The sequence below is a fragment of the Eurypyga helias genome, unplaced genomic scaffold (genome assembly GCF_000690775.1).
Source record: "Eurypyga helias isolate BGI_N326 unplaced genomic scaffold, ASM69077v1 scaffold14123, whole genome shotgun sequence".
NCBI classification, from domain to species: Eukaryota; Metazoa; Chordata; class Aves; order Eurypygiformes; family Eurypygidae; genus Eurypyga; species Eurypyga helias.
Genome location: NW_010242011.1, coordinates 1 through 13,485, shown reverse-complemented (window position 1 = coordinate 13,485; position 13,485 = coordinate 1). Strand labels below are relative to the sequence as shown.

General features: G+C 45.8%; 1 protein-coding gene across 1 annotated transcript in view; it reads right to left on the bottom strand.

Moving 5' to 3' along the window:
• CHUK (conserved helix-loop-helix ubiquitous kinase) overlaps positions 1-12,183 on the bottom strand; it is a 26,372-nt gene extending 14,189 nt beyond the window's left edge. The window contains exons 1-8 of the mRNA XM_010148945.1: positions 12,141-12,183; positions 11,561-11,649; positions 9,287-9,376; positions 8,543-8,667; positions 6,768-6,875; positions 5,189-5,324; positions 3,549-3,743; positions 3,060-3,162 (exon numbers count right to left, since the gene is read on the bottom strand). Of these exons, the coding sequence (XP_010147247.1) occupies positions 3,060-3,162; positions 3,549-3,743; positions 5,189-5,324; positions 6,768-6,875; positions 8,543-8,667; positions 9,287-9,376; positions 11,561-11,649; positions 12,141-12,183 (889 nt within the window). The remainder of the gene's footprint in view (positions 1-3,059; positions 3,163-3,548; positions 3,744-5,188; positions 5,325-6,767; positions 6,876-8,542; positions 8,668-9,286; positions 9,377-11,560; positions 11,650-12,140) is intronic.
• Between the last annotated feature and the right edge of the window lie 1,302 nt (positions 12,184-13,485).

Sequence of the window (13,485 nt, the reverse complement as noted above, 5' to 3'; positions counted from 1 at the left end):
GTTGGAAGCAGCTTGGACTAGTGGAAGGTGTCCCTGCCCATGGCAGGGGGGTTGGAACCAAATGATCTTTAACGTCCCTTCGAACCCAAACCATTTTGTCATTCTAAGTGTCTGCCATAGGACATAGCCATAGACAAACCAGCAAAAGGGACTTTTGGTTTTAAGTCATGATTTTTCAACCTTGCAAATGTGCAAGTGGGAATAAAGGGTCCCATGAAAGGCCCAAGGCAGCTATTGTATTTTCTCATGTCCATCATGGGATATTTTAAATTTTCCTATATAAAAGATATCCTGACTGCACTTCTAAACCAGCCACAACTGTAAATTCTTTACAGCACTATTTGAAGAGAAATATTCATACAAGATGCCTTGTCCACAGTTCAGACGTGCTCCCATCAGGGAGAAAGTCCCCAACCTTCACTGCTTGATCAACCATTTACATGCTGAACAGCTTCCAACTTGCATTTCTTCTCCACTGCACTTTCCAATCTTTGGCAAAAGACATGCCAAAGACATTCAACTTATCATGAAGCCAACAGACCCCGTTCGGCAGGTGTAGCGGAACAAGGATGAAGGAACGCAGAGCTGCGCTTGATTTTGAGACCTCAACTGCAAGCCCTCTGAGCACTGAGAGGACAGAAGCCTAGGCCAGTACATCCAAAATGCTTTCTCATGCCAAAACCAGCTCCACGCCTGCAAGCAGAGACAGGTTATCCATATGAGAACTCAAAAACCAAGAAGCTCTACTGAGGAGCTTCCCCTGGAAAGGATACTTGCTAGAGAAACCATCTGTAGGCATCACCCTCAGTCCGATGACTTGTCCTGCCCAGGGTGCCCCAGAGGCCAGACACTTCCAGATGGATACGAAGGCCAGTTTCAAGTCTCACATCTTTCATTTTCTTACAGTGCTCTTGGTAGTCAAGACTTTGGCATCAAGCAAAGAGACATCACTCTGCCTCCCCACAGGCTGCCTTGCCAACCTCCCATACGGGGTGGGAGAGGTTTCTACTCCAACCTCACACCTCAACCTCCCACGGTGCAACACAAGGGCTGGTGCCCCTCTTGTTACATTGCTCACCAAGAACAGTTTTGTCCCATCCATCACCTTTGCTTCTGCCCTTTCTGTAATGATGGCATGGCAGGGGATTTGGATCAAGATGATCTTTAAGGTCCCTTCCAACCCAAACCATTCTGTGATTCTGTGACTTCTTTGAGCACCCTGGCCTATTGGCACTAGCAGGCATGGGGCACACTGCATGAAACACAGCACCGATGCATGATTTTGTCTAAAAGCTATCTAAAGCAGTTGCCTGGGCTAGCAAAGCAAGTTTCATTACTCCATTTAATCAATTGATATTGGTCACTGTCCTGATGTATTTAATCTGAAAATGTCTACAAATCTTTTGAACATTTCCTCTCAGATTCCTGTTGCAGAGGTTTAAGAGGAAAAGATGCAGGACTTCTGTGTGTTTGTCTATAAAGATGGGGAACTGCCAGCATACTGGGGTAACAAAAAACATGTTGTAAAAAGCCTTAGCTCCAAGAGATTCAGCACAATGATGCCACTTGATGAGATTCACCAGAATAAAATTACCCATAACAGAAAAAAAACCAAATCAGAATAAACCCAAGTGACAGTAAAAGGAAACAGTGAAAACCAGTACTTTTGCAGAGCCAGGCCAAAGAAAACAAAGCTATTTAACAGTAACTGTAGGTCACAAGGCGTTTCCTTCACATGCAGTGTCCCAGTAGACATCTCCTGGCCCTTGACACTATTTTTCCTTTCACAGAGATACACAAGGTCCTTCATACAGGTATATTGGGTATATATATACCTTCACAGAGATGTATTATGTCCTGCAGATGACTGCTGTCATTTCAGAAGACATATAAAGGAAGCTGTAAGTAGAGCAGCAGTTTTCATGCATGGTCTAAAAGTGCACTGATGATGCCAGGGCCAGACAGCAGCCCCAGAACTACAAGGGACCAACTGCAAGTTCTGAACCTCTGGGAAGTGCCTCTGAAGACCAGCCCTAACACACATCTTCCACAGGGGAATGGCAGCAGTTCTGCAACTGGTGAAAACATGGCCAAAACAGACCAGCTTGGCTCTGGGATCAGAGCAAGGTGGATTTCCTCAAACAGGGCCCAAGTGATCAGCAGCACAGAATGAGGGACCTGTTCTTTCACTGCAAGAGGCATGTGAGATAGCTGCACTTCAGCTGTGATCTGCTGCCAGCAGTACAGGGCAGAGGGGTCATCTGTATCCTCAGGATGCTGATACAGGGTTCAGAAACCTAGATCTACAAGAGCTGTAGGAGGACAACTGCTCATGAACATGCAAACCACCCAATCTCAGCAGACAGTACTGCAAGGAGCTGAAGCCAGCTTGTACCTGTGCACAGGGAAAAGATGAAGGGGTATGTGCTCAACTTCCACAGATGCTAAACCCTAAGACAAAAAGCACCACCAACAGATGTCTACATGGGCTATCATCACTTCAGTGTGCAAACATCTCTCCTGGCATGGTGTCACTGAAACACTCTTGGTGTGAAGGGACAAGACTTTAGCAAAGCAGAAGGCTCTGCAAATGAAATCACAATCCCCAAATCAGGATCTTCTTTCCAGGATGTAGTGTGGAGACACAGACCAAAAGTCTCCCCCTCTAGGCTACAAGATTAGGTTGCATGTAAACCTCCCAAGCCTTCATTCACATGGTGGCTCTGGTATAGTGGGGCAATGCTTCAGTTCAGGTGGGTAGATGCTGTTCAGCACACAGAATTTCTTACAAAGGCAAAAACCTTAAATGAATTCTTAAGTTGCTCTACAGGAGAGTTCCCAAACAGCAGGCAATAAACTCTCTGAACTGTTATATGTACAAAATTTGGACATAGAGCACTGTAGATGAAGCTCTGTTAGGCTGTTCCAGGTTCTTAAACAGTTGTCTTTGAATTAGGAAGTGCCCTTCAGGATAACACAGAGATTTGTAAGGCAAGCCCACTTCCATATTACATGAGAAGCAGTGCTTTCAGATCCCAGCTGTCCCTCAGCATACTTACCAATGTAATTTACGCAGTCAGACAGACTCCGAGAAGCAAAGGGTCCATCATAGACAGTTTTGCTTTTATCAAATAAATAGACCATGTAGCTATCCCAGCCTCTCTGGTGAGAAAAGAGAAGTGAACAAACAAGAGAAATCCCAAACGTAGCTCTCACTAACCAACCCAGAATGTCCTGGTTACACCATGAACTAATTACTGTGGGCAGACACTCTAATCAGATGCCTTAAAAAAAATTGATTTTGATAGCTCCCACAGAAAAACAGGACCTTTTGCTAGCAACTTACTTTATTTAAATATTTAGACCGAGTATAACTATATGAATCGGCTCATGTTACCTGGTAAACGAAATAATGCTACACCTTATGAGTTACTACACTTAGAGAGCAAATTGTCTCCAGTGGGAAAAGATTAAGAAAAATTATCTTCCCTAAGATTTTTAACTCTCTGAGAACATGAAAGACATTAAACAAACAAAATCATTCTTACTACGCCATCAATAACACACTGAGAAGCAGGTTTCCGAGGGTCCAGGCAAATCCCCGTTTCCAACAGCAGCTCCTGATTGCCAGTACTTATTCCAGTTTCAAACTCAATCCTGATCTGAAGGGAATGAAGGCTTTCCTCAGGATGCAAGAGAAACGAAACAATCTTGGCAGAGGTCATGTTTAGGATGTGTACTATCTGTAATAAGAGCACAAGTTGTTTACAAGTCACTGGCTGTCAAAGACAAAGGACACAGAGGCCTAGGAGGGAGCATACAGCAATTAAAAACACGTTAGACTGAGAGCATCATTAGAGTTGCAATAACTACAATAACCAAGTTCAGCAGTAAAGATCCACATAATAAAATTCAAAGCCTGGGCCTGTAACTTTAAATTTATTGTCCACAAATAGCCTTCACAAGCCATGTGGCAGCTTAATTACATCACAGGAATGGTAACAAGCTAGGATAAAGGCCATGTTGTCTCTGATGCTGGCCAGTACTGCTCCCAAGAAAGGGAGTCCCTTTTCCTTTAATCCCTCCATACAAAACAGCTGTCACACCCCAGTGTTTGTCTTCTCACTGCTCTCATGGCCCTCTCTCTTTTTACTGTATCTGGGCAGAGGCTGCAGGGCCCAAATCACACCATGATGTACAGATTTAGACAAGTTCAAATTATGGGTGTAATATTCTGTGTTTTGGGCTTTAATTACTTTGGAATCCTTCTGGATCAGACAAAATTATCCTCTGGCTTCTACATATGCTTGACTCAGCTAGTCTTACTCCAGCAAACCCCCAGTAATTACTTGAAGGGGAAGAGTCAGATGAATATTTCTGTTCTACTACAGGTACTACTATAGTATGTGGAACTGGAGGTCACAGAATCAGTAGTGGAGTTCAGGAAAACTGTTATTAGCAAATATTAAGCCATTATTTGATCTTAGCGAGTCCTTTCTGAGAAGACAGACAGCTATATAGGGTCATTCTCCTACTCCAAGTGTAAAGCTAGAGATGAATATTGCTGGTGACACTTTGCCTTCAGATACATACTGGACAGGCTGTATATCCACTCACTTCCTGATACCAACAAAAACATTCATCACAATCCTGTAGCTGGATGATGCCAGGATTCTAGTTTTGCTCTACTGAACACCCTTTCTGTCCTCTGAGATGCTTTCAACAGGCCTTTAATCCCAATAACCTGGCTCAGGGCAATCCCAAATACAAGTACAGGCTGGGGCAGAGAATGGATTGAAAGCAAGCCTGAGGGGAGGGACTTGGGGGTACTGGTGGATGAAAAGCTGAACGTGAGCCGGCCATGTGTGCTGGCAGCCCAGAAAGCCAACCGTATCCTGGGCTGTATCAGGAGAAGCATGGCCAGCAGGGTGAGGGAGGGGATCCTCCCCCTCTACTCTGCTCTCATGAGACCCCACCTGGAGTGCTGCGTCCAGCTGTGGAGCCCTCAACATCAGAAGGATATAGACCAGTTGGAGCGAGTCCAGAGGAGGCCACGAAGATGACAGGTTGCTTTGAGCAACCTGGTCTAGTGGATGGTGTCCCTGCCCATGGGCCGGGGGGGTGGGACCAAAAGATCTTTAAGGTCCCTTCCAATCCAAACCATTCTATGATAACAACTCTCACTCACCTTCAAATTCAGTATGTAATCCATTATTAGGAAACACTTCGGACGACTTGTCTCAGGATCTAAACCTCCACCCCTCTGTTGTGGATCCCAATTCAGCATCAGTTGCAGCCAGTTCTCCATCGGTTCTACAATTAAACTAAAACAGATGGGCTGTGAGAAAGAGAAGGTAGAATATTCTACAACACTCAGTGCATCTAGGAATCCAGGGTCTCACAACAGCAATAAGGTTACAACTCTCTGGTCAGAGACCATATGCGTGCAACATCCACCAAATGTGTGAACAACAGCTGTAGTCGCTCACCCTGGAAGGGGAGGAAAACACATACAGAGGGAGTATCCCCGCTCTAACAAGTCTTCCACAGGAAGCACATGCCCACCTGATATAATTTGCATTACACTTCTCCCTTGTCACGAATACGTTAAGTCAAAAGTTTCTTGACACAGCAGAACGGTGCATCAAAACGGATAAGGGGCAAACTGTTTTTTTCCTCTAAAATCCATCCATGATACACATAAAATGAATAGTTTCCAAAGCCTCGTTTGCAGAATAAGCATCGTCATGCTGCAAAGCTGCCCAGAAGGTTCTCCTCCGTGCTTATCCACACAAGAAGCACTTCACCTTACTGCCAAGAACGTCTTGAAAACACTACACAGGGCAAAAAGCCCAAAGCACTGGCACAAAGCCACTTATTTCAATCCCAAGTCAGTACTTTTCCTAGAAATCTGCCCATGCCAGTGAGTTGCGCTGCACTGCTGAAGACACGAGCGCTAAGTACCAAATAATCAGACTCTGACTTGGTACAGACCCATTAAATCAGGTTGAAGGCCGCCCTGGAGGTCTTTGGTCTGAGCCTTAGCCCACAGCAAGGCCAATGTCACAGCTACACCTCAGGACTGTGTCCAAGTGAGTCTGGGCAGTCCCCAGGATGGAGATCCCCCACTGCTCAAGAGCCATGTCCCAGGGACACATCACTAGCATGGGAAAACCAACCTTTTTCCTGTGCCTAAATTTCAATTCCCATATAACTTGTGCTTTTGCCTTTGATGCTTTTGCTTTGCCTCCACCCCCATCCAGAGAACAGCCTAGATCCCTTTTTTCTCTAACACCCAAATAGACAGCAGAAGACAAAATTAGAGCCCTGCTTTGCCTTGTATTTGCCAGACTGAGGAAGCCCAGCTTCCTGGGCCTCTCGTATGTTCTGTTCAACAGGCTCTGATCATCTTCGTAGCTGCTGCTGGACTTGCCAGAGTTTTTCCCAACACAAGTACTAGAAGCTTCAAGAGATTCAATACCATCAAGTTATCAGGTAGCCATGTGGTAACGGGTGGAAAGCAGTCACAGGGTTCACACTGCAAGATGAACAGCCACTGTTGCACAGACTGCAGGGCGAACTGCCACTGGAGAGCCCATGTGGCTACGGGCTATTCCTTAACAGTAAATGGTGTCTTGCGGGGAGCTTGAAACACTCCTCACAGGAAAGCAAGAGGAAAGCAGGAGTGCTTGGGATAAAGGAGAAGGAACCCTCAGTTTAAAAGACAAGCCAGAAATTATCCCATGTAGCCAAAACGACACACTTACCCACACAGGCTGTGAGGCTGTGGCAAGTGGGTACTAAAGCGAACCTCTCCATTCATTTCTTCAGAAGCAAAGATGTGCTTTGGATCCTTCTTCTTGATTTTTTCATGCCTAGAAAATAAAATCCTTCCTAGATAGACCAATAATGTTACTTTTGTAAAGGGCTAATTGAATACGGCAGGAGCAAAACGCTTGCCCAGCGCTCAGCTGCTCCCGGAGCAGCAGGATTCCCCAGGCCAAGCTGACAGTCGGTCAATGCTTCTTGCTCCCAGAAGCTGCCAGCCTGCTCTCCGTCCCAGTCAGCCCCAACTGGAACTGAATCATAGAATCATAGAATGGTTAGGATTGGAAGGGACCTTAAAGATCATCTAATTCCAACCCCCCTGCCATGGGCAGGGACACCTTCCACTAGACCAGGTTGCTCAAAGCCACATCCAGCCTGGCCTTGAAGACATCCAGGGATGGGGCATCCACAACATCTCTGGGCAACCTGTTGCAGTGCTTCACCACCCTCTCCGGGAAGCACTTCTTCCTGATATCTCATCTAAACCTCCTTGTTTTCAATTTAAACCCGTTACCCCTTGTCCTGTCACTACAGGCCCTTGTAAAAAGTCCCCCCCCCAGCTTCCTTGTAGCCCCTTCAGGTACTGGAAGGCTGCAATGAGGTCTCCTCAGAGCCTCCTCTTCTCCAGGCTGAATAAGCCCAATTCTTGCAGCCTTTCATCATAGGCGAGGTGCTCCAGCCCTCTGAGCATCTTTGTGGACTCTTCTGGACTCGCTCCAAGTGGTCAATATCCTGATATTGGGGGTTCCACAGCTGGACGCAGCACTCCAGGTGGAGTTACCCCTGGTAACTCCACTGAAGGTAGACGTGTGGCCTGTGCCATTGTCTTCTTTCTTTTACGGACAGGGAAGAGCTGTTTCTAGTCTCCTTCATTAGTTTTCTACTACTTAGATTAGGAAATCAGGTTTTCCACGTTGGAAAAAAATGCAACAAATACTGAACAAGTAAAAGAATAAAATCCCTAGAATTAGCAGTTAAAAGGGAAACTACTGCAGCATACTGGTTAAAATTATTTTCGTTAACACATAGTGATTTTTTTAAGTTAACACTTGCATAAAACCTCAAATTTGCTTTTTTGATAACATTGAAATAATAACGGGAGGAAAGGTTAAGTTTCATATTTTTTCTGTTGCAGAATCACCCTTTTGAAAACCAAACTTATGTACACTCCTGATGTTGCAAGGTAAAAAAGTGGAATTATAAAAATATGTATTTCTGCCCCTTCATCTATCCCTCAAAGAGCAACTGGAAACATCCATATGCAGGTTAAAATCTTTCAGTGTCACTTTTGTAAAGTTACTTACAACCATGCAACTGTGTGTTTACTACACAAAACATGCTCTGTCTTGCTGTGTGTTATTTATTGCTGAAAATAACTAACCTCACGGCCTAGCTGAACAAAGGACTGTACCACTTCTTCCCATTAATAATAGGTATTTTTTGATTCAAATTTTGCTTGTGAAGGAATCATTATGACAAGGGGCTACCATACAACGTCGTAAGCACGTAATGCAATACCCATAAATAGCCAATATAACGGTCATCGATACCAGCACAGCATCAAAGGCTTCGGCAAAGCTTAGCGGACCAACAGCCTCAGCACCTAACTAACAATAAATTTATCATTCTGGTTGACACTGTCACCTCACCACACACAGTAGTTGTCGTTCCTATGGCCTGGCATCACCTCTTGCAGAATAAATAACTATCTTACCAGGTAAACGGCTGCAGATTATGTAAGAAAGGTCTAAATCCTGCGATGCATTCAAACACCATCGTTCCAAAGCTCCAATAATCAACAGTAGCAGAGTAGGATTTATTCTCAAAGAGTTCTGGAGCCTAAAAAGGATTATAAACTGACATTTTGAAAGTGGTATTTCAGGTCATCTATTCTTACATTTCTGCAGAGACAAAACTGCATCCAGATGTGGCCCCCAGTTCCAGAGCAGCACAAGGACCCCAGTGCAGTCCTGCTTAGGCTGCCCAGGGGGTTGGGGCCTGGAGCACCCAACCCACAAGGAGATATATGGGAAGGGGCTGGGCTTGTTGGGTCTGGCTGTGGGGAGGCAGGAGGGTGGATGCTGAAAGCAGCCCCCAGCTGTGGCACAGGAAGGGATGGACGGGGCCAAACTCATCTTGGAAGTGAGAGGTGATACAACCAGGGGCAACAGCCCCAGATCGCAGTCTGGGAGGTTCAGGCTGAACAGGAGGAAACACTTCCTGCCCTGGAGAGGGAACACCCTTGGAAAAGGTCCCCAGGAAGGTGCGGGATCTCCAGTGCTGGAGGTTTCAGGGCTTGGCTGGGCTACGCCATGGCTGCCCTGACCTAGTGCTGGCACATGACAGTGCTGCTGCAAGTGGAAGGCTGGACAAGGGAGCCATGTAGGTTCCGACACACACTTCTGTGATTCTATGAAACACAGCAACACCACACCACTTATGTACATGAAAGTCTTACCAAATATTGCAATGTTCCAACAAACGAAGTGCATAAACTTCCTTGATCCAGATCCTTTGCGTATCCCAGGTCTATTATTTTGTGAACAATCTGTAAAGAGTTTAGACAGTTAATCAGGAGAGCAAACTCAGAGAAAAAGACTCAAACAAACCAAAATCTGTGCAATGACACAAAGACTTGAGAAGAGGAAAACTAGAATGGAAATTCTGGAGAAAGTCCACAGTGAAGCTCTGGCATGTGACACCATGTTAATGCTTTTCGTAGCTGGCGTTGCCATATAACCATGGAATAGTTTAGGTTGGAAGAGACCTTAGAGATCATCTGCTTCCAACCCCCGTGCCATGGGAAGGGACACCTTCCACTAGACCAGGTTGCTCCAAGCCTCATCCAGCCTGGCCTTGGACACTTCCAGGGATGGGACATCCAAAGCTTCTTTGGGCAACCTGTTCCAGTGCCTCACCACCCTCCCTGTGAGGAATTTCTTCCTGATATCTAATCTAAATTTCCTTGTTTTCAATTTAAACCTGTTGCCCCTTGTCCTGTCACTACAGGCCCTTGTAAAAAGTCCCCCCCCAGCTTCCTTGTAGCCCCTTCAGGTACTGACAAGTGCAACAAGGTCTCCCTGGAGCCTTCTCTTCTCCAGGCTGAACAAGCCCACCCCTCCCAGCCTGTCCCCATAGCAGAGGTGCTCCAGCCCTCGGAGCATCTTCGTGGCCTCCTCTGGACTCACTCCAACAGGTCGATATCCTTCTTATGTTGAGGGTTCCACACCTGGGTGCAGAACTTCAGGCGGGGTCTCACAAGAGCCGAGCAGAGGGTTAGAATCCCCTTCCACGACCTGCTGGCCACGCTTCCACCGCCCATGATACTGTCGGCTTCCTGGGCTCCCGGCTGACGTTCAGCTTTTCATCCACCAGCACCCCCAAGTCCTTCTCCTCAGGCTTGCTCTCTATCCATTCTCCACCCAGCCTCTACTTGTGCTTGGGATTGCCCCAACACAGGTGCAGGACAGCCTTGTTGAACTCCATGAGGTTGGCATGGTCCCACCTCTCCAGGTCCCTCTGGATGGCCTCCCTTCCCTCCAGCGTGTCACTGCACCACACAGCTTGGTGTCATCAGCAAACTTGCTGAGGGTGCACTCAATGCTGTCATCCATGTCACTGACAAAGATGTTAAACAGTACAAGTCCCAACACCGACCCCTGAGGAACGCCACTCATCGTGGGTCTCCACTCAGACACTGTGCCATTGACCACCACTCTATGGGTGCAACCATCCAGCCAGTTCTTTATCCATCAAGCGGTCCATCCATCAAATCCATGTCCTCCACTTTAGAGACAAGAATGTCGTGCAGGATGGTGTCATCTACCTGGACTTGTGCAAAGTGTTTGACACTGGCTGCTCTTCCCTTATCCACCATCACCATGGAACCCATCATAGGCAGCCACCAGATTTGTCAGGCCAAATGAAGCCATGTTGGCTGTCACCAACCACCTCCTCGTTTTGTATGTGCCTCAACATGGTTTCCAGCAGGATCTGCTCCATGGTCTCACCAGGCACAGAGGTGAGACTGACTGGCCTGTAGTTCTCTGGATGTTCCTTTTTTCCCTTTTTAAAGATGGGGGTTATGTTTCCCCTTCAAGGAAAAAAAAAAAAAATCATGAAGCGTCACTGCCTTCTCCATATTCTGGGAATCCAGTCCTTCTGCTTCCTTCTGGAGAGGGTGCATATTTTCCCTAATCTTCCTCTTGCCACCTATGTACCTATAGACACCTATTTATTGTCCACAGATCTCACCTTAGACTCAACTTCATTTAAAGCAGCTTGCTAGTTACAGCTTGGCCAAAGAGTATCAAGCATTTTTGTCTGGAAATTTAAGGTTATTTGTTTGAAGAGTAACAATAGAGAAAACAATTTGCACTAAGAAATCCATTAGGCTCACTCTCTGAACTAGTCTGATTTCACATGCAACCCTCAAAGCCACAAACACAGGTACATGCTACAATCTCATCTCATTCATGTCCTGTTGCAGGAAGGATTCCTGAATGGAAGCAAAAGTTGTTTGATTTTAATGACAAGGATTTAAGAATAAGCAGAATAGGATGTGTGGCTTCAAGAAGATGTAAACCTTTAGTAAATTCACAGTGCAGTTTTCAGCCCAGTTCAATGCCACAACCTACCTGTTCTCTTTCTATTTCTCTCATGCAAGACAGAGCTGCTGACAACTTCCAGAAATGACAGTGGGAACACCACTGACAGAGGCCACCTGACTTACCTTCCCACCTTCATCCTGAAGAACAATATTTTCAGGCTTTAAATCTCTGTGTATAATCCTGTTTTCATGCAAATACTGGATACCAGACCCTGAAAGACAAGTGTTCAATTTAATAGAAAATAAACTCATATGGATTAAAGATACATCTGATAGAAACCTAATATCCCTGACTTTGTGGTTGACATAAATACATTTTCATTTTAAAGAACCATTAAGAACTATTGACTTAAAAGATTTCAGATTTATGCTGAGGCAGAACTGGCTCTGCTCCTCTGCATAAACAGAGGTTGCTACAGAGTTCAGACCTCGTGGCATAACCACATGTCACACCTCTTGCCCCTAAGGCAGCTGAATTCTTCTCAAACTGTAGGGTTACAAAATGCATACACGGAAGCAAAACAGGTCTCCAAAACGCACAGGCAGCTTGAAGCAGCTCTGGATGTCCTCTAGTCTAAGATCTTGTTAAGTTAACAGAAGATAACAAGAAGACCTATTGTGAACGCATTATGCAAGATACTGATGAATGCACTGAAATAAAGCAACTGAAAAAAAATTGAGTTTCCCTTTGACCTAAAAGTACCGCCAAACAGTGGCTTATAGAGCTTGTAGTCAACTTCCACCATTGCCAAAGGACCATAATGCAAGTTGGCCTGTTAGGGAAGGGTCTGTCCAACTGTGAGGAAGCTGAAGCATGGTGGACCTAAAAAGCAATTCCTTGGCAGCCTCTGGTTAACGCTGCGTGGAGCAGCTGACCAAGGTGTCACCAGCAGCGCCCGGTCAGCATTAACGCAACGCTGAACTTAGGGGCTCAATCAAGGCTTCCCCCTTGCTGGGGGCCCCAAGGCAGCACCACTTCTGTCACTCCCCCCAATAAAAATGAAATTGCTTTAAGCCAATCTATGTGGGGCTGTCCACAGAAGGAACACAGGTTCCCAAATTCTCCTTTCCTAGATGGAATTTCCATGGCAGCACAAGCATTTATGGCATCGCATGATCAGGTCAACCCTGGGACTGATCCAGCTGGAAAGCACTAAGAAAAAAACCACTCAGGTTTTAGCCAGGATGGTTTCCAGAACCTGCTCCTCCCTCACTTGGATATGGAAGTAGCTGCCATATGGGAGAGAATGTGCCCAGGAAAATGCAAAGAGCAGGATTTGCCTTGTGGCAAAAGCCCACGCTTGCACATCCTTAAGGGTACTGTGGGACCACTAATAAAAACAGAAACAAGAAAAAGTTCTGCCTGTGGGAAGGGGAATTCACTATAGTCCACCCAAACAAAACCAGCTGCTAAATAAAAGATAACTAAGCAAATGTAAAGCTGGGGGGGGACTTTTTACAAGGGCAGGTAGTGACAGGACAAGGGGTAATGGGTTTAAATTGAAAGTGTGGAGGTTTAGGTTAGATGTAAGGAAGATACTCTAAAACAAGAAAAAGTTCTGCCTGTGGGAAGGGGAATTCACTATAGTCCACCCAAACAAAACCAGCTGCTAAATAAAAGATAACTAAGCAAATGTAAAGCTGGGGGGGGACTTTTTACAAGGGCAGGTAGTGACAGGACAAGGGGTAATGGGTTTAAATTGAAAGTGTGGAGGTTTAGGTTAGATGTAAGGAAGATACTCTACCCAGAGAGGGTGGGGAGCACTGGGACAGGTTGCCCAGAGAAGCTGTGGATGCCCCATCCCTGGAAGTGTCCAAGGCCAGGCTGGATGAGGCTTGGAGCAGCCTGGTCTAGTGGAGGGTGTCATTGTCCATGGCAGGGGAGTGGTAACTGGATGGTCTTTAAGGTCCCTTCCAACCCAAACCGTTCTGTGATTCTAAGTGCCTGCCACAAGACATAGCCACAGACAAACCAGCAAAAGAGGATTTTCGGTTTTAAGACATAGTTTTTCAATCTTGGAATTGCACTTTCCAATCTTTGGCAAAAG